This window comes from Hypomesus transpacificus, chromosome 11 (assembly GCF_021917145.1).
Source record: "Hypomesus transpacificus isolate Combined female chromosome 11, fHypTra1, whole genome shotgun sequence".
Lineage (NCBI taxonomy): Eukaryota > Metazoa > Chordata > Actinopteri > Osmeriformes > Osmeridae > Hypomesus > Hypomesus transpacificus.
The window spans coordinates 10,913,215-10,932,624 of NC_061070.1; the positions used below are offsets into that span (position 1 = coordinate 10,913,215).

The window sequence follows — 19,410 nt, forward strand, 5'->3', positions numbered from 1 at the left end:
AATTCCAATGGTTGATTACACTGTCTGTCAGGACTCTATAACACCTCTAAACACCAAATATAGAATTTCACACTAAAATGGGTGGATAGGATAGATGACCATCCAGAATGCCTCCTGATAGGAGCCACCCCCATGGCCGATGAACGTGAAACTGCGGTAGAATGAGGACAGGCGTGCGAGACACATCTATGAGTGTACCAGTACATCAGGGTGGATGACACATAGGCTCCACCCAGTCACACACGCAGGAGTCGCGCACCTTTTCAACAAAATAGACCAACCCTAACCCCAAGCTCAAGTTACTCATTTGCCTTGAGGGGATAGTGTTGCTATCCTGCCCAAATATTGATTTCTAGCTTGAATAGATCCTAGATGAATAACTTCTACAAATTCCCTAACCTTCAAGTCTTGAACTAGAAAACGTTTTTCAACCATTTTGAGAGTTTCTGTTTTTTGCTTAGCTGTGAAAGATTGTCGGAGCACCATCAAATATTGATCAACGACTGCATTGAAAAATAATAAATAAATAAATACAGGTTTCTGCATAGTCACTGTCTCTGCCTACAGTGGGCAAAGGGAAAAGGAACGCTTTGTAGGCAAATTACTCTTCCAATTTCCACATTTTCCATTCAAGGAGCATTTTTTACATTCTTACACAATGCTTTTTTCCCCTGGTGGAATCCCGTGCAGCTTTTCTGGATGTGTTCGTTCCTCATTTCATCTGTTTGTGAGTAGGCCCTACTGTCTCATTATAGTGACTCATACGGTAGCTCCAGCATTTCGAAAAAGGGAGGAGACAGGGTGGCGTGCCAGTCATTCCATTTACCCACAGCTAGTGCCCTCCCCAATTCACTCTCCTGCATACACAGACACAAACTCAGTTATTTGAAGCAGCTATATAGCCTTCGGCCATTGTCAGAAATATTAATCTATCAAGCATTGCACAGTCAGTCGGTGAACAAGTTAAGTAAGCTTTTTTGCTTGCGGCCGGCCCACAAGGAGACAAAACCATCACACGCCATTGTGCTACAAGTTTGTCTGCTAGCATATTGTGCTAGCTAGCTATTTAAGCACAAGTGCTCTTTACAGGTTAAGACAAAGGCATGCAAATGTTCCATGGCTCTTCTCCATTGGCTCCTTGCATAGACCTGTGTGCGTGGAAACTTACAGAGTTCTCTGACCCTAGGCTTGACCATATGATTCACTCAGCACAGATAAGGTTATTTATTGCACCTCTAGTAAGATAATGGTCAGCCTAGGTCAGCTTGTTTATGTATGCCTCGTGTTACCCAAAGTTCAGATTTGGGGGTAGGTCTCTCTCTACACACAAGGAATGCTGCGCACAGAATCATTCTTATACAGGATAAATGTGTTACATCTTCAATTTTTCCAACAGCCATCGACTGTATGTGAAGAAGAAACCCCTTTAATGTCAAACACAGGTGCAGGGAGCAGCAACACTCAGAACACACATACACATGCAGGACTGGGGAGAACAGGTCTCGCCATACTCCAGGTCCCAGCTTGGAGTCCAATCCAGTGCCTTTTTGTCGTGAGGCAGCAGTGCACACCGAGAGTGTGTTCACGTCAGTGCAGTTTTCTTTCTTACACTTTGAAAACGGTTATTAGATTTCTAGTTTTCAAAATTGACAACTTTAGGACTCCTAAGTCTCCCTGCACTCAACAACCCTGTGACTATTTTCTCAAACCAGTGCCTACAGTAAGTGTAAAGTCTCTCCTAAACCCATACTCTCATCTACTCCTCTCTGCTTGAGCTCCTCCCTTTTTACACTGAACCCAGCCCTCACAGGTTCTTTTCCATGACAAGCCCCCTCAGGGGTGAGACCAGTTCAGCCTGTGAAGCTCGTCTTCCTTCCTCCCCTGCAGTTGTTTTCAAGGGAGACCACACCCTAGCCTTTCTGGCCAATCAGCAGTGCCCTCAGAGGCGTAGGCACCAAGAGTGAGGATGCCAACTTTTAAGACCATACACTTTTCTCGCTCCCCACACACTCTCGTCCAGATTCGAACACGCACTCTGCTCTCGCAAACATGTCTTTCCTGTCAGGAATTCTCGGTGGTGGTAAAACAGATAAAATGGTGGACCAAGCTGTGGATAAAGTGGGTAAGTCATGACAAGGGGAAATTGAGAAAAGTCCGGAATTTCTGGAGCAGGGAGGCTGTTGTTGTGTGTCGTTTCTTCTGTGCATCATTTTTTTTCTCTGTCCTACTTGCATGGTGGTGAATAATGGCTTCAACAAGGTGTAATTTAGGTCAATTCAATTAATTTTAATTTGGGTTGTGAAAAATAAGCGTTAACGCGTTTAAATTACAGGATTAATTCGTTATTTTTGTTGAACGCATTTAACGTAATATACCCACAATTCCACCCAATCTGCAACTTCTGGATGAGAAGTTAGTGTTCCAAAAAAACTAGGATGGAACATCCAATAAAACCAAAGTGATATGCACACTCTGCGGGAAGACGTTATCGCTCTAGATAAGAGCGTCTGCTACTGAATGCTAAATGACTGAATGTTATCGTTTCACCGAAGCAATACCAGCCTTAAGTAACCTATAACACCGCAACGCAAAGCGGCGAGGGGAGTTCAAGTAGAATGCGCCAAACCATCCTCACTGAACAAACAGCGTAGGGCCCTCACTAATTGTGCCTGTGACAAGGTGACTAGCACAGTTGCCAAATGTATTGCAAAAAGCTGTAGACCGATTGATATTGTTGAGGACGAAGGGTTCACCAAAGTTTTGCGAGTGGCAACTGGTGACTCGAGCATCAAGGTACCGCAAAATCAAAGACACACACTAATGACAAAAAATCGGTAATATGTAGGCTAATTAATCAAGATTAATCCACAGAAACCTGTGATTAATTTGATTTAACATTTATCATTTCACAGCCTTAATGTAAATATACACATTTATACAACAGGATAGCCATTTTGACCTTTACCAATAGACCAATTATCACCCTACGTCACACAACTGTCAAGCAGTTTCAACTGCGCATGTCGGTTGCAAAAGACGAACGTCTCCCCGGTCTATTACACTTGAATTGTCGATCAGCTCATCATATATCTCTGGCCACTGGATTGCAGGGCTTGATATTAACTTTTTCTTAAATTCTGATGCAATAAATCAATGGCTAATCGCTTTCTCTCTTAAAGGCTGTCCTCCTCGACCTATTTGGTCTTTTAAATCTAACTATTTGTATTATCCGTGTGGTCCTTTTGCCATTTAAAATGCTATCCTTTCCCGGTTTTCTGCAACCACTGCGCACACATCCCAAATGTTCACAAATAATTGGTCTATAGACTCATAAGAGCTTTACATGCCTTTCCTCTGTAGTAGGAACATTTTATCTTACACAAACTGAAAATGGGTTTAAGGATATTTAGTTTTCAACACTAGTAAATAATGGGACAGGCTTGTTTGTTTAAACCCATCCCTTCAGGAAGCTTCTTTGTAAACATGTCAGCAGGCATCGAATCGATCTGATCTTCTCCATCCACAGTTTCCAATTTACCCTAATGAAAAGAGGGAGAAAGGAAGAGAAATGCTTTAGAAGTTGATTGGTAACTGGAACCATTCTGCATGTTGATTTCATTTGGGAGGAATCTGTGTCATTTAGTCTCATCCTTTGTTGTTCCGGCTGATCCTGAGCCTAATCCCGACACTTCAGATGTTTACAGAATAGCCGTGTACAGTATAAGAACATAGTTACCTTTTTAACAATGTTTTCTTAAATCCTTCACCAGTGTTTGCTTCCCACCATGAATGGTTAGAACTCTTGCATTTTCTGTCTTGCATTGAATATATGTAACCACCCAGTAGCATGCACCCATAAAAGACCAAACCAGGAAGTTGGCATTCAACACAAGACACATAAAACCACAGATGTTGCCTTGATGATGTTGTTGTTGTTGTGATTGTTGCCTAGGTTCTGTGGTAGACATTTTGGTCATATGCATAGATGTATGTGTATGGAATCTATAAGCTTCTATGTTCATTGGTAAGAGACAGGAAGGGAAGATAATTGGTTTCCAAGGAATGTGAGGTGCTGATGGCTCTGTGGGCGGCTTGCCCTGGGGGATGGGTGAAGCATTTTATATGGCCTTCTGTCCCCTAGTCAGTGTAAGGGGCTATTGACGTAGTTGCTCTGAACTTTGGCTAGAAGGACTGTGTCCTGTTTCATTGTTTGTGTTAATGAAAAGTATTGTTTGAAAATGACCACACCAAGGACAGTTGACCATTTGGCTGGCCAACCCCTGTGGCTTTATTATCTACTGCTCTGGAGAGAGCTGTGACATCAAAGAACTTTGGGACACTTGGTATGGAGATGTAATGTTTCAAACTGTCACCGAGTTGAGTTAGAGTTTGCTACATTGATTGATTGACCTTATAGAATGCCATTTGATCTAAAGTTTTATATATTATGGCAGTGCATGTGTGATAGATGTCTACCACTCTTGCGAACGATTTGTGACTAGTGCACCCTTCGTAATGACTGATCACAAAGTGCATTGTTTAATATTATGTAATTGTATAGTCTAAATAAATTGTATTGAAACCGCCATCTTCGACTATTCAAATCTACACAGTCCAGCTAGAATTTTCACAGTTCTCATGCCCTTTTAAGTAAATACATCAGATGGCATATCGTATCAAAGGTGCACTACACACCATGCAGGTTCTAGGACATTAGTGATTACATTTCTAAAGGTCTTTGTCGATGTTTTTGCCGTAGCTGTTGTGGCCAAGACCAAGGTGAAGGAGATGATGGGAGGAGCAGCCGCAGACGGAGTAGCAGCGGGAGGAGCAGCCGCAGGAGCAGCAGGAGCAGGGGGGCAAGCACCAGCAGGAGGAGCACCTGCAGGAGGAGGGACCGACATTGGAGGAGTAGCAGCAGGGGCCATGGACGCCTTCTCCGGAATGTTCTCCGCTGATGACAAGAAGGAGAAAAAGCCGAGTAGCGCAGGTGGAGGTAATTAAAGCATGACTACTCTACCGTTTCTTATAGTATGTACACGCACGCACACACCATCCGCATGGGAATTATCAACATACGGTCCAAGGGTAAGAGTATTTCCCACTGTCACAATTGATCTGCTATTTCACAGACATGAATAGTATTAAAATGTTGACGTTACAACGACTGATATTGTCCACTCTTGTCCACTCAGCGCTTGATTTGGCTGACTCGTTGGACTTCTGATTAGAGGACCAAGACGACATCCGTGGAGACCAAATACTGTGGTTTGAAGAGTCTCTTCGGCTGAGCTCCATATGAGACATTCCTTGTTACCTAGACTACTTTGGCGAAAGTTCAAACCAGTATCCACATTCCGCTGTCTGGCTGCACAGTCTATGGAGTTTTAACTCATTGTTAGACCACTGGTGTCCCTCAGGCATTGGTACACCAATATGCTATATATATATATATGCACTTCAAATATTTGAATTCTTGATTCTTACATCAATAGGTTTAACTAACTAAACCTTTGAAGATCATAGTTTGCACTTATATTGTTTAAACTAATTACTCAGTCGATATTGTGTAATTCTGTTGACACACGTTGGAGAATAAAATGTTGATTGGAAATCTGAAAGGTTCATGTAGAATTTTTTTAAACATGAAAAATGTGTGACCAGTTCGATTCAATTGCACAGTCACCAACACCAGAGTACAGTACAGCATTTTGTGGTTTAATCGTTTTCAACAACAAAAAAAGCAATACAAATTCTCTTACATAGAATCCCAAAGCGGTTTCAATCAAAGCTGATAAGGAAAATAACCATTCCACATGTCCACATTGCCTCCCATCTACATTTCCAGCTGCCCTAGGGATGCTGAAAATAGAACCGCTACGAAAACACAAACCTCTACTCCGGCACCAATAAAGAACGAAAAAACTAAAGTACTAAAACCATTCATTTCCCACTTGTAACAGAGAACATAGAGAACCAAAGTCTGCTTTGCAAGTGACCAAATGTTAGACATGGTTGCATTTTGATAATTGAAGACGTCTCTTTGCTAGGTTCTTAGGTCACCCAGAGAGCCTTATGTACGTGAGAACAGCGAGGTCAAGGCAGCCAGTGGTGGTGACGTGCTCCGTTCCACACAGGGATCATCCTGTCATATTAAGGCTTTACGTGTCTGAATATATATATATATCTGATATGCTGAAGAGGTCATTTGAACTAGTTCTACCCATCGGTGATATGTGGTGTACGGAAATCTGGTGTCATAAGCTCAAGCAGCAGAGTGGGCCTTCGTACAAAGAGCTAGGCTATAAAAGCTGTCAACCTGAATGTATTTGGTGTTTGCAGGCATGAGTAAATGCTAATAGTAAAAATAGATTGGAACAGATGGAATGACTGAGAAAATAATTAGGTTTAATATAAAGGTAAAATATATAACCATTGATATAAATTCATAAAATAGCCCTATCGAAATGAAAGCTGAAGCGGAGGTTTCTCAAAAGGGCCGAGGATTTCATAGAACACTGGACCTAGACAAAAAAGTGTGCGTGTTGTCTTGCTGGAAATACAAAAGCTTTGATAATAATGATTTTGTGTGAAATGTAAACGCTCAATAAGATGCATCAGGGTTGTATGAGGGCCCCGTTGAATTGGCGTGAGGCAGGAAAGGGGGTTGGGGCCGGTCTGAGGCCTGTGGGGCTGGACAGGCACGGCCAGACGGAGGTAGGTCAGGTGGTTTATGTGAAGGTAAGGCCGGCCTCGTTGTACACCTTGAAGACCTTCTCGATGGCGTTGACGTAGGCGGCCGTCCTCAGGTCCAGGCCCAGGTTGTACTTGTTGGCCGTGCGCATGATTTGCTAAAGGGAGAGAAACCAACAAAAAACTGAGCTCAAAATATCCCGTTTTGAAATTGCAGCGGACGCCCCTCCTTCTCTGGCGACCCGTCTCCGTGACGTCGGCCGACGAGGCCAGCGGCGCTCCTGTGGGAGCTCATACCAACACAACGCCCCAGGGAACGAGCCAAGTCACAACCTGACAAACTTCCCACAACTTCAGGGTTTCCCGCAGCACTTTACAGTTAAGGCGGCCGCCTTAGCAACACACGCCTGCCGCCTTAACTACATCCAAAAATGTTTTATAGCAATATCCGCCGTGTAACTTTGTCCTGTTTTCTCCCTTCCATTCCAAAATGCCAGTCTTCCTTCATTAGGCTATCGCACAAACCCTACCACCTTAACTAACAAATTTCCTGCGGGAAACCCTGAACTTGTATTCCGTGTCCTAGTGGGTGGCAGGAGAGCGCTTTGTGAGCGAGTGGGTGACGTTCCCTGCAAGCTCTAGACTCGGTCAGCCGTGACATTAAAGTCCTCTGTGCTCACGGGGTGTGGGGGATGGAGGGGGGGAGGGTGGGGGACTGTGTGATTAAGGCTGGGTAATGGCCTGGATCCTCTCCTAAGCATCAGAGCTGGAACAATGAGAGATGAACAACAGAGGCCTACTCTGCTTACCTACTGTCTCCACGCTCACAGAAAGCAGGTACGGGCGTGGCCTGGGTGTGTTAGTGTTTGTCTGTCTATTGCATCAGTGCGTAGGCCTTATTTTACGACCCCAACACAGAATGAAACTACAATGAAATCAAAGTGAAAAGCTATATTGTCCCTGTGCAAGCTCGGTAATGAACTGTAAAAAAAAAAAAGAAAAAGAAATAACTGAAATGGAACTTCACTATGGAACACGTGGGCAAACATTTAAGACTTCAGTCCCTTTCATCCTCATGACTTATTAGAACCACCGCAGCTTCAGTAGATAAACACAGTGCTCCCGTTCTTCCATTCAAGAAAAAGAGAGAAAGCCTCTCGCGACCCGCGTGGGGGGTAGGGGGGTTTCAGAACTACTAAGCCAATCAGAGACTTACCCTGGCAGAGCGCTCCATGGTGTAAGCCAATCCGGAGTGAACAATGTCCTTCTCTGAGGCTCCCTGGAAACCAAAACAGGAGAAGAGGTAGTGAAACCAAGGCTCACAAGACAAGCAGGCAGGAATGCACACACACACACACACACACAGACCGACACACACAGACACTACACACGCACTGAAACCAGACGGTGTGGACGTTTACAGCTTTGGGTCTAACTGAGATAAATCTGTGACCTAGGGGGTAATCAACTTGCAGGGCCGATGTTCAGGGTGTCATATACATTAACGTCACTGTAGCGTATGGATCCGGGGGTGGCGTTCACCCAATGGTGGGCAGCTACATAAAGAAGACAAATGGCATTCCACTGTGTAGTCCTTAAGGTTTCATGGTCAGTGGCATGACTCGTAACATCAGGATCATGTTCCGCTGTTCTATTCTCCCATACACAGGTCATTCCATTGGGGTTTCACATAACGTGACATGATAACAGTAGACAGTTCACAGATGGCTTTGAAGTGGATGTGTTTGTTTCCAGTTCTTGTCTGACCCGTAGCAGATATGCAAATCCAACAAGGCTCAGCCTTCTATCTATTGTGATACCTTTAGCAGCTTAGAAGATACAGACTGTTGAACATGAGTATGGTAAATAGGCTCAGATAGGGGATGGGTGGAGAAGGGACAACTGGAGGGAGGGTTGGAGGGAGGGTTGGAGGGAGGGAGAGAGGGAGGGGTGGAGAGAGGGAGGGGTGGAGAGAGGGGTGGAGGGAGGGAGGGGTGGAGGGAGGGTTGGAGGGACGGTTGGAGGGAGGGAGGGGTGGAGAGAGGGAGGGGTGGAGAGAGGGGTGGAGAGAGGGGTGGAGAGAGGGAGGGGTGGAGGGAGGGAGGGGTGGAGGGAGGGTTGGAGGGAGGGGTGGAGGGAGGGAGGGGTGGAGGGAGGGAGGGGTGGAGGGAGGGTTGGAGGGAGGGAGGGGTGGAGGGAGAGGGAGGGGTGGAGGGAGGGTTGGAGGGACGGTTGGAGGGACGGTTGGAGGGACGGTTGGAGGGAGGGTTGGAGGGAGGGGTGGAGGGAGGGAGGGTTGGAGAGAGGGAGGGTTGGAGAGAGGGAGGGAGGGAGGGATGGAGGGAGGGTTGGAGGGAGGGAGCACTCACAGCGATGCGGGCCTGGAACTCGGAGGTGGGCACCACAGGGATCTCTCCTCCGTGCTTCCCGAACTTCCTCTCTAGACTCTCCTGGACCGACACTGCAGGAGGGGGACACACGGTCAGGGTCACTGACGGGTGATCCAGCTCAGGACTACCGTACCCTGAAGACAGATGACTACCACTTCTGGCACAAGGATATGTTAGCGTTTTCATAGCTTCGGTATCCTAACAGTTGTTTTCTTGTGTCTTGATTGACGGTCTGCTCGGACACTCATACAGTTGGGGGAATCTTCTGGAACGATCAAATGCAAGCTCCAAAAAACTCCTCAGCCAACAACTGAACTCTTGTCCGCATAAGGTTAACAAGAAAGGAAAAAAGAACAGGCTGATACAGAAGTATTACGATAAGAATCAAGCACAGGCAAGCTCTTTTAGAAAGACTGGATCTAGTGTCCTCCTGCCTAATTGACCCCCTCTTCCCAGAAACCATGCATCACATGACTTCCAACAACAGAGTGTCTAGCGCGGTTGGAGGGGGGGGGGGGGGCTGTACAGAATCCACAACAGAGTGTGTGTGTGAGAGAAAGAGACAGAGAGAGAAGAAAGAGAAGAGAGATAAACAGAAAGAGGGAGCGAGGAAGAAGTCACGTTCTGCCCCTCTCCCTCCCCCCCCCCCCCCCCCCCCCCCCCCCACGCAAGTCGCCCTCATTCCTCAAGCGTCTCATTCGGCCTCGTCCTCCCAGTGGACCGGGGAGCAGTGGCCAGGCCCTCCCAGTGGACCGGGGAGCAGTGGCCAGGCCCTCCCAGTGGACCGGGGAGCAGTGGCCAGGCCCTCCCAGTGGACCGGGGGGCGGCGGCCAGACTTACTGAGCAGGTGGTAGTTGGACTCCCTCTCGTACTTGAAGGTCAGACGGCCGTAGCTGACGTGGTTCAGGTTCTTCAGCCACTCAAAGTAGGAGACGGTCACACCCCCGGCGTTCAGGTACATGTCCTGAAAACAGAAGGAGGGACACTGGTGAGGTTCTACCCACCAGGGGCACCTGGCCACCTGCGCTGTATGGTCCAGGCGGAGGAGGGGGACCAGAAAAGGCCACATGGGGGTTGGTGCGCAGCTGCAACACACCAGGAGTCTCCTCTTAGACAGCGTCTGGGACCAGAGGACATATGGTGTATTTCCAGACAGTCTCTGCTCCACCAGTGAGGAAGTGAATGTTTTTTTGTAGAGTGGCGTCCACAGTTATCAGGACAGATAGCGTGGAGGCTCCATATTCACTTTGACTGATACACTTGTCTGGTATGTGGTTCTGCTGGGCTGGGGAATGGTGGATATTAGGATGTAGCTCTTTGCCATTTCTGGTTTTAAGCCAAGCTTTCCTGGACAAAGAGATTTCTGAAGCAATCAATACCAATTGATGCAATCAATACCAATCAATACCAAACGCTTAAACCATTACTGGAATCTTTCTACCATATTGTTACTGTAACTATAAAATATATATATATTTTTTTTTTTCTTTTTCTTAAAAAGATATCAGTTAATCAAAATGCAGGTAGAAAACATGTCATGTTCCAGGCCCAGCAGATAAGGTGAGCTGTAGCTAGATGTGTGATTCTGATGTGGAGGATGAAGTATGGATGCAGGCTCTTACAGGGATCACCATGATGTTCCTCTCTAAGAAGATCTTGTCAGCTGCAGGGGTGGTGGGGCCGTTGGCTCCCTCTGCGATGATCTGGAACACACACACACACACACATTATAAACAACAGTTTCTCTTGTAACAGTTTGATTCAAGTCAAGTGAATCTGAGGAGGTCATTTTGTCAGCAAAACTAACATCTTTTTTTCGGGCCCCAAAAAACTGTACAGTGTTTTTGGTGATGGTTATGGTTGAGCAATTGCTTTTGTCCAAAGTCAGAGCGTTTGCCCTCTGACCTTGGTGTTTGCCCTCTGACCTTGGTGTTTGCCCTCTGACCTTGGTGTTTGCCCTCTGACCTTGGTGTTTGCCCTCTGACCTTGGTGTTTGCCCTCTGACCTTGGTGTTTGCCCTCTGACCTTGGTGTTTGCCCTCTGACCTTGGCTTTGATTTTGTGGGCGTTCCTCAAGGTGAGCTGCTTCTCGCTGGCGGCAGGGATCAGGATGTCACAGTCGGCCTCCAGGATGCTGCCCTCGTACGGCGTGGAGTTGGGGAAGCCCACGATGGTGCCGTTAGCCTGGACACACGGAGTGGACTTTACAAACCTACACCCTTACACGCCGATGACCGCCGTTTTGTCCTGGGACCATGACCTCGTAGGATTTTACTCACAAATATACTTTATTTCACAAAATGAGATTCGATTGTGGTTTTGGGAGGTTTCAAGAATGCAGTTACGTCATATAGCCCCTAGGTGGCATCCTAATACAATACTTTCTATATCATGTGAGGGTGTAGTGTTGCAGCACCTGGTACAGCTCAGTTTAAACCTGTACCATGTTGAATACATAAACCATGCAGTCCCCTCCCATTACAATAAATCATATTTAACTTTGCGAGGGAGGCGTGGTTCTTACCAGCTTGTAGTCTTCCAGCTCTTTTGGGTCAATGCCATTGGGGTTCCAGATGCTTCCGTCCACCTCTCCTATTCCTACACACTTGGCCCCAAAACGGTGCAGGTAGCGCATGGAGTGAAGGCCCACGTTACCAAAGCCCTGAAACATGAGAGGTCAAGTCAGGAGAATTCACTGGTGTGGTAACGTGAAGAGGCTATTCATTGCCGAGTGTTCCGATAGCGCTGCATATTTATTAACATGAACACATGGTATCCACGGGGAGAGTTTGGGTCTGCTGGGTTTACAGTTGGCACAGTGATGATAGTCCAATGCAGCTGTTGATTAACATGTTGAGGAAGGAGGGCACAGTCTGTGTTGGTGTTATGGAAACCCCCACACAGCTCACTGGGCCTTTAAAGGAAACCAGGGCGTGCCTTTGAAATATCCTTTTTATGAACTTGCAAAAAAAAAAAAAAAAAAAAAAAAAAACATGCAAGACCATACCTCCTTTTATTTCACTTTTTCAAGAACAGGGAGCTTTTGGAGTTCAAATTCAACAGATCCTCTCATCACTGAAATTTTCTAAATGACAGATCTTCGGCAACCCAGTCAGTCAAGCAGAAAAGCCTTCTGTAGCACAGTTACTGATTGGAATAGCTATAAATAAGCTTAACTGCAGATGTATATCTGGTCTGATAATCTATGCGTCAATCGTGTTGCCATAGTAACATGACAAATCCAATCTTATTTTTAGTCCAATTCACAAGCAATGTCAGACAGAGGGTTTCACATATACCCCCCACAGAACTACACCGTAACCAACCCGAACCCCTCAATCGACGACTCCAGGACGGCCAACCAGAGCACTGGACTCTGTCTCTGCCCCCTCAGCCGAGACATTCCGGGTGCTTCCCAGCCACATCCCTGCGGCGCCCCCCCCCCCCTCCCTCCGTACCTGGATGACGAAGGTCTTGTCGGTGAAGCCAGGGCTGAGGCCCAGCTGGCTCATGTAGGTGGCCTCGTTGATGAAGTTCTCGATGCCGTGGAAGACGCCGCGGCCCGTGGCGGAGATCCTGCCGTGGATGCCGCCCTGGCTGATGGGCTTGCCGGTCACACAGGCGTGGGCGTTGATATCCTGGGGCGGGGCGACAAGAGGGGGAAAGAGTTGGAAAGTATTTGGTTCAAATGTGTCGAGAACGTGTCGGGTTTTAATTTGCGGTTCAGTGTTTTGGATCACGGTTCAAGTTAGGCTATGCAAAGGGGTCAAACGCAAAAGGGTAAGTCAAACAGCTGAGAATTCTCCGTCGGCCGAGACAGAAACGTTGAACTATTTTAGTGATAGCCCCATGAGAATGTCGGAACACTTGAGGGGTCTGCTCTGCTGTAACTTCTAACACGTCTTTGTTATCAAGTAAATCAATGCAAAGCAAACACGACAGATCGCTAGAGGAGGACTCCACGTCCCCTCGACCACGTGGTTGGCCGGGGGCGGATCTCTATATAAGGACACTTACATGGTGTCCCATGGTGTTGGCGTAGGTGTCAGCAATCCAGGACATCTCCCTCTCTCCTGTACTCATGTCAGGGGCTGGGACGTCAATGCCAGGTCCTGGCAGGGAAAAACAAACACGACGGTGTCACATTTCAGTGAACCGTTTCTTTACATGAACTAGAAAGCAGTACGTGACTCCTTGCCATAGCTATCGAAGTGAATGAATAACGAGCAAAGAGACGAGAATATCCCCGTTCCGTGAACCCCGATTGGAATATTCCGGTGTGAAAGGGGAAGGGTGAAAATAGCGCGGCCCGTTTTAGAACGCTGCCACGGGGTCGGTGGCCCACATGCCGAAGCCAGCAGAGCCGCCATGCAGCCTTGCTTATTTACACCACCTTCCACACCGTACACCCCCCCCCCCCCCTCCAAGCAAGGAATGCAGCTACGCAGGTGAGTCTATCAGTGGATGGGTCACACGGCCATATTCCAGCTATACAAACAGTCCCCTCCCCCACAGACCCGGAAGGAGTTTTTTCCAGCCTTGTTGATTCGGTGTGTGCGCGTCTTGACATTTACAGCTCGCAAGGGTATTGTGAGGATGAGTTCTTCTTGCGCCTCTGACCCGGGGGCGCCCCAGCAGAGGCTGCCCCACAGAGGCCCCAGGCCGGGGTCACTTCACACACTGAGGGAGCGACCCTGAGACAAACACTGAGGCCCACGGGACAGACCGTCCTGTTGTTCTCCACATTGAACCCTCTTCCTGAAAAAGCCTACCGTTTCACCTCACCCCCCCCACTTTGGAAAAGATTGAGCATTGTGCTTTCCCAGGACCTAAGCTACACATACAAACGCGACCACGTATGCAGTTAGCCGACGCTTTTATCTAAAGCGAGGTACAGCATTGGGGGGGGGGGGGATCTGAAACTACTGATCTCTTCCGTCCAATGCTCCACCAAGAACTGAGCTATGCCCTCCATAGTGTCGCTGTCACTGCGGGGGTGGCGTTTGCAGGCTGTGAAGGCGCTGGAGTGCAGTGTCTGATGGTGCAGGGGGGGAAGGTGTGGACTACACGTCCCATCCCCCACACGGAGGGCTCACTCAATCACATGCACATAGATCACCCCCGAGTCATTTACAACCGTGCTCCCTGGAAACAACAAGCCACTGACCGATGAAGCCCTTCTTGGCCAGCTCGATGGTGAACCTCCTGGTGATCTTCTCCAGCTCGTTGTCCTGCGAACAAAGCACATCAGATGCCATAGTCAAGTCAAATGTATTTATTTATAAAGCACATTTAAAAACAACTTTTGTCGACCCAAGTGCTGCACAGTCAAAACACATAACCAGCTTGACATATCTATAGGACATGACAAACATAAACAAAACATTCCTACCCAACTGCAAACTCAAATGCTAAAGGAAAAAGATAGGTCTTAAGGCGGGATTTAAAAACATGGCCACTAGTAGAGGACCTAATATAGAAAAGGAAGGCTGTTCCACAACTTTGGAACAGCAACAAAAAGGCACAATCTCCTTTAAAGTTCAAACGTTACCGTGCCACGCACAAAAGCAGTTTGTTGGACGACCTAAGGGTCCGTGAGGAAGAGCGCTGGCTAAGGAGGTCTGAAATATAAGAGGGTGCCGATCTATGCAGGGCATTAACAACAAATACAAAGAACCTTGAAACCATAAGTTGAGAATGGATTCATAATCACAGCACATTTCTATACATGAACTACATCAGCCTAATTGCTGGGCGACAACGGGTGCTCGTCTATGTGGAGACGCAGGAGAACTTCACATCGACACTTCACTGAAAGCCCTGCAACAAACCAGCACGGTCAACAACAGAGTCTGAGGTCTCAGGGGGGGGACAGGCATGCCTCTGCTTTGTCAGAGCACAGACAACTCAGATGTGCAGAACAGGGAAGAGCAGGGGGGGGGGGGGGGGGGGGAGGGGGGAGGGGGGAGAGAGAGGGGAGGGAGAGAGAGGGGGGGAGGGAGGGAGACCCAGTCATGATATCTGCCAGCGGATGGCTGATGGTTCAGCATTTCTCTCTACCAGTCGGTCAGTCACCAATAGGTAGAGCTGCCAAGGCCTAATGGAATCCCACTTCCTGTCAGAACCAAAACAAACTGGAAGCTCCGAGTTTCAGTTTCCCGTCGAGGTAAACACGATATAAAATTCCGAAAGTTTGGACACTGTTCTCAGCAGACTAGGCTCTCTACACTGTGGAGGTCCTAGTGATGATCGAGCCAATATTCCCTATGAGCATGTACAGAATAAGAAGACCATGCATCTTCTTTTATTTCCATCTGTCTGGCAGCATCCTGTGAGCTTTTCCTCTATGGTAGCGTAGGAACATAACATCCTGCAGCCATATTGTTCACGCATAAAGAAGATATTGGAATGGACCCAGAGAAGCTGCTGTTAAACCTACGCCAGGGAGCAAGGGATGATGACTCTACAGTGTTCTGCCTGCACCTGTAATTACAGCGTCAGGTGGCACAGTAATGTGATCTCGTACTGATATCCCGTGAAAGAAAGACAATACCATGAATGCAAGTCAGGATTAACCAACACGAATGACAACTTACAGAGTAATTTCGGGGGTTAATTTTCACTCCTGCTTTGGCTCCTCCAAAAGGCACATCTGCGATACGACAGAGAACATTTAGTCATGAACACGTTCAAAATCACATTGAAAATACTAGATATTGAAATATAGAAATACACAGTGTGTGTGTGTGTGTGTGTAACCATGCACGTACCCACAACAGCACATTTGTAAGTCATCAGAGAGGCCAAGGCTTTCACCTCGTCGACAGACACCTCTGTGCTGTAGCGGATACCTGAAACAAACAACAAAACAGTCAGTGAGGTCTTCATGTGGTGAAGCTGCCTCGCTCCATAAAGAGATTCGATTACCTTGGGCTAAAGTTGACATCAATCAAATGATTCCAATCATACATTTCTTTAGGATTAGGCCTTATGAGTTATACATGTTGTGGCTGTATTTCTAGGTGTGTGTCTCCCTACAAAAGGCTCAGAGTCCCAACAAAAAACACCATAAGATATTTAGGGAAACGTTTGCCAAACCAACAACTGTCTCATTCACTAACTTGGAATTGTCACCACGTCATTGATGGAGATGGTTACACTTCCACACTACAGGCATAAATTATTCTGCAGTTGCAACCTAATAGCAGAACAGGTGAAATCCACATAAAAACCAGGGGGCATTTCTAGACCCCTTCACCATTAGATGGATTAGTCTGGTACTGTCCTGAATGGGATGCAGGTCTAATCCAATTAAGTTCATAACAATAAGAAAGCAGGCCATCTCAAAACACAGACCCTTCTGAAAACAAAAACATTGCCACAATCAGAATAGGACAACCGATGGTGTATCTCCAACGAGGAGACAGTAGGAAAGCAATTTGTGTTTTCTATGTTGACACTTTACCATGCCAGACCCACAAACTCATGGTCCGTAAAGTTTTAATTTTGTGCCAACTCCAACCCCGCCATTTTATACTACACCACTTTTGGTTCGGTTCAACACTTCAGGATCAAAATGGTTGCAGCTGGACAGAAAGTGGTTACAGTAGAGCTCCACAGCTCTGAGAGGGGAAGCTTGCATGTGGATGGGAGGTGGAACCCACCCCTCCCTCCCTCCCTCGCCCAAACACTATGACTCATGTTGGAGTCCACAGGCACACAGGCCATGCCTAAACTCTTCCACTAGCAGAGAGAGAAAAAAAACATGGTGAACTGGAAAATAGGTGTGGTCACTGGGCACACAAACTTCAGTAGGCTAAGGTTCTAAAGGCAGGGTAGGCTTGTTTAATAAGGCCAATTCAGATAAGATAGGGTATCCCTTCTATTTCAGTGGCAGACCCTCTGGTCCAGCAAAGCACGTCACTGCAATGACATGCACTGGTAAAGTTATCTCAAACTATGTCCAAGTGTTTTTAATATCTCCAGTGTAAGTCATTTTCCCTGGTCCTGATTTACTACCATTGAAAGATGAACTAGTGATGATTCAGCTCAGCACTTTCTAAGGGTTGCTGTGTGATATAGTTAGCCCAAGAAAGGCTAGGCTATATCATAAGCCTTGTGTGCACTGACTGCCTGGTTAAACAAACAAAACGATTCCAGTTACTGGATTGTCAGCATTCCTGTCCGGGGCAGAAACTATTAAGAGTAGAAATTGTTTTTACTTTTAAATCTCTCTTTCCCGGATCCTTTCCATGTTCACGGGTTGGAGTGCATGGGCTGTAAGCAAACAGTCTTGGAGGACTTCTGTTTCTGACATTCTAGCTAGGGACCAGGTAACGTTAGCTAAAGTGAAACGCATCATTTAAAGACGTGTTGGCAAGCACCAACTACAATACCCATTTCAGCCAGGCTGGCAAGGATGAAAAAACACTAACGTAACTTTTTTGATTAGCCACGCTGTCAGATAATACTAGTCCAGTAGTAGCTGGGAAAACTGCAAGGTTTGTCACAATGCTTTTGTATTTGCAATGCATAACCCTGACAGTCAGGGGGCATGCTAGAAAGCTTGTCCCAATAGCTAGATATCCAGCTAGTACTAGCTAGGCTAACTAAGTTGGTTGATTTGAACACAACGAACAAATTCTAAATCTAATTCAATATATTATCTTTAACAACATAAGAAAGCTAGCCACCAGAATGATAACTGACAGAAAACTTTAACACCAACTAAAAATCTATTTATGGAATCAGCTTCGTATAGGCGCCTGCTTCAACTGTCGGGGCGGGGGGACATCTCCCGCCGACTCGCTCACCTCCTTTGCACGGTGTCCGGTGCTGGCTGTGCTGGGCCCGGTAACCCTCAATCACCTCCCATTCGCCGTTGTCTCGCTTGATGGGGAAACACACACTCAAGACGTGGTTGCAGGGCTTAATAATTTTGAGGATTCCGCGAACTCGGTGTCTCTTCTGTTCAGGTGTTTCCTTATTCCTGAGGTCTTCCACCAATTTGTCCTCAACTATATTTGCGCCACGGTCGAAGAATCCCTCAACCATTCTGAAGAAGTTGGGGTCATCCTCTTTCTCTCCTACGGCCTCGCTGTAGTGGCGCACCCGCATCAAGGACGCGGAAGCTGGAAGAGCAGAGTCGATACATCCCGAGGCCAACGCACTGCTTGCTCCACGGGTAAGTAATTCTCCGAAATACCTGTACATTTTGACGTTATAGGGGCAGTGTGACCAGATATTTCCTTAAAATGTGGGGGAAGACAATGTCATGGGTCGGGGGGGAAATTAAAATTAGAAGAAGACAACAGCTCCTCCCTGCCCTGTGCAGTTCCGCAATGATCTGACAGCAGTCATTCCGTCCCTTTTCTGTTTTTAAAGACAGGCGTGTTTGTGTAGAATAGAGTCCCCTCCTCCCTCCCTCACACTGGAAGTGATCCTCGTGCACGTGCACATTCTCGTGGACCAACTGCTTGGACTATCAAACCTATATGCTACATTACAAGTCAATTATATTACAAATACAAATTTTAGTAAAATGCTGCGTATAACATCGAAGATTGCAGTTACTGTACGTCTCTGATGTGGTGTAAAATACTGTGTGATACATTTATTTTTGTGGTTAAACATCAAGCTGACACCTGTAGTTTATTAGCTGTGCCTAGTTTACATTTCATACTCTGCTTTAGCCAAAGGGCATATCTTTCTCATATGAAAGTGGGCTTTAATGTCCCACTCACTGTGTCATAGATGGATGCTCTGGGAAGATAAAGTGTGCTCAGTCAGTGTCAACTATTCAAAGCTGTGTTCACAATCAGTTCACCAATGAGTTGACTGGCAATGAGAAATGCAACGATAAATGCAAATCGAAATGGTAACACTATTATTTAAGGAAGTTCCTTATAAGAAGGCTAACAGTACATGCAAGTTGTGTACTGATATTTTAATTGGTTGTTCAATGAAGGCAAGGCCTGGTAATAAGGTCATTTTTGTGCTGACACAAACTGACAATACGCTAGGTTATGTCAGACTCCCACCAGTTAGGGTAGAGTACACCTTTTCTGAATCAATGGGTTTGTGTCACGCTTATGTCCACACACATGTGCCCGCCTTGTCTCTTCATTCATCATATCTAAACTATTCACATTGGAGTTCTATCAGGACCCCAACCCCTGTGGACTCTTATCTTGGTAAACCTACCTTGGGTAGGATCAACCCCTTGTGTAAACACACAAGTAAACAGAATGGTCCACACTAATGATCAACCAGTGCAGTTCTCCAAGAGCTCCTGGTATGGACTCATGTCCAGATTTGTGTAATGAAAA

General features: G+C 46.6%; 2 protein-coding genes across 2 annotated transcripts; one reads left to right on the forward strand and one right to left on the reverse strand.

Moving 5' to 3' along the window:
* The first annotated feature begins 1,987 nt into the window (after positions 1 to 1,987).
* zgc:193505 (uncharacterized protein LOC559113 homolog) lies at positions 1,988 to 5,621 on the forward strand. Its single transcript, XM_047028982.1, has 3 exons — positions 1,988 to 2,122; positions 4,760 to 4,996; positions 5,196 to 5,621. The coding sequence occupies exons 1-3, from the start codon at positions 2,050 to 2,052 to the stop codon at positions 5,225 to 5,227; spliced, it is 342 nt and encodes a 113-aa protein (XP_046884938.1). The 5' UTR covers positions 1,988 to 2,049; the 3' UTR covers positions 5,228 to 5,621.
* Positions 5,622 to 5,697: 76 nt separating this feature from the next.
* On the reverse strand, positions 5,698 to 18,463 carry glud1a (glutamate dehydrogenase 1a). Its single transcript, XM_047028951.1, has 13 exons — positions 17,896 to 18,463; positions 15,853 to 15,933; positions 15,679 to 15,734; positions 14,250 to 14,313; positions 13,100 to 13,194; positions 12,541 to 12,720; positions 11,607 to 11,744; positions 11,129 to 11,266; positions 10,706 to 10,786; positions 9,924 to 10,047; positions 9,063 to 9,154; positions 7,910 to 7,972; positions 5,698 to 6,851 (listed from the first exon to the last, which is right to left on the reverse strand). The coding sequence occupies exons 1-13, from the start codon at positions 18,293 to 18,295 to the stop codon at positions 6,732 to 6,734; spliced, it is 1,632 nt and encodes a 543-aa protein (XP_046884907.1). The 5' UTR covers positions 18,296 to 18,463; the 3' UTR covers positions 5,698 to 6,731.
* Between the last annotated feature and the right edge of the window lie 947 nt (positions 18,464 to 19,410).

What these genes read in the sequence shown, in the direction of transcription:
- zgc:193505 (XM_047028982.1), top strand. Translation starts at nt 2,050, where the DNA reads ATGTCTTTCCTGTCAGGAATTCTCGGTGGTGGTAAAACAGATAAAATG. An exon ending in CCAAGCTGTGGATAAAGTGG is followed by an intron (nt 2,123 to 4,759) that starts GTAAGTCATGAC and finishes TTTTTGCCGTAG; the next exon opens with CTGTTGTGGCCAAGACCAAG. An exon ending in GCCGAGTAGCGCAGGTGGAG is followed by an intron (nt 4,997 to 5,195) that starts GTAATTAAAGCA and finishes TTGTCCACTCAG; the next exon opens with CGCTTGATTTGGCTGACTCG.
- glud1a (XM_047028951.1), bottom strand. Translation starts at nt 18,295, where the DNA reads ATGTACAGGTATTTCGGAGAATTACTTACCCGTGGAGCAAGCAGTGCG. An exon ending in AGTTCCAGGCCCGCATCGCT is followed by an intron (nt 7,973 to 9,062) that starts GTGAGTGCTCCC and finishes TTTGGTTTCCAG; the next exon opens with GGAGCCTCAGAGAAGGACAT. An exon ending in CCATGGAGCGCTCTGCCAGG is followed by an intron (nt 6,852 to 7,909) that starts GTAAGTCTCTGA and finishes CTCTCCCTTTAG; the next exon opens with CAAATCATGCGCACGGCCAA.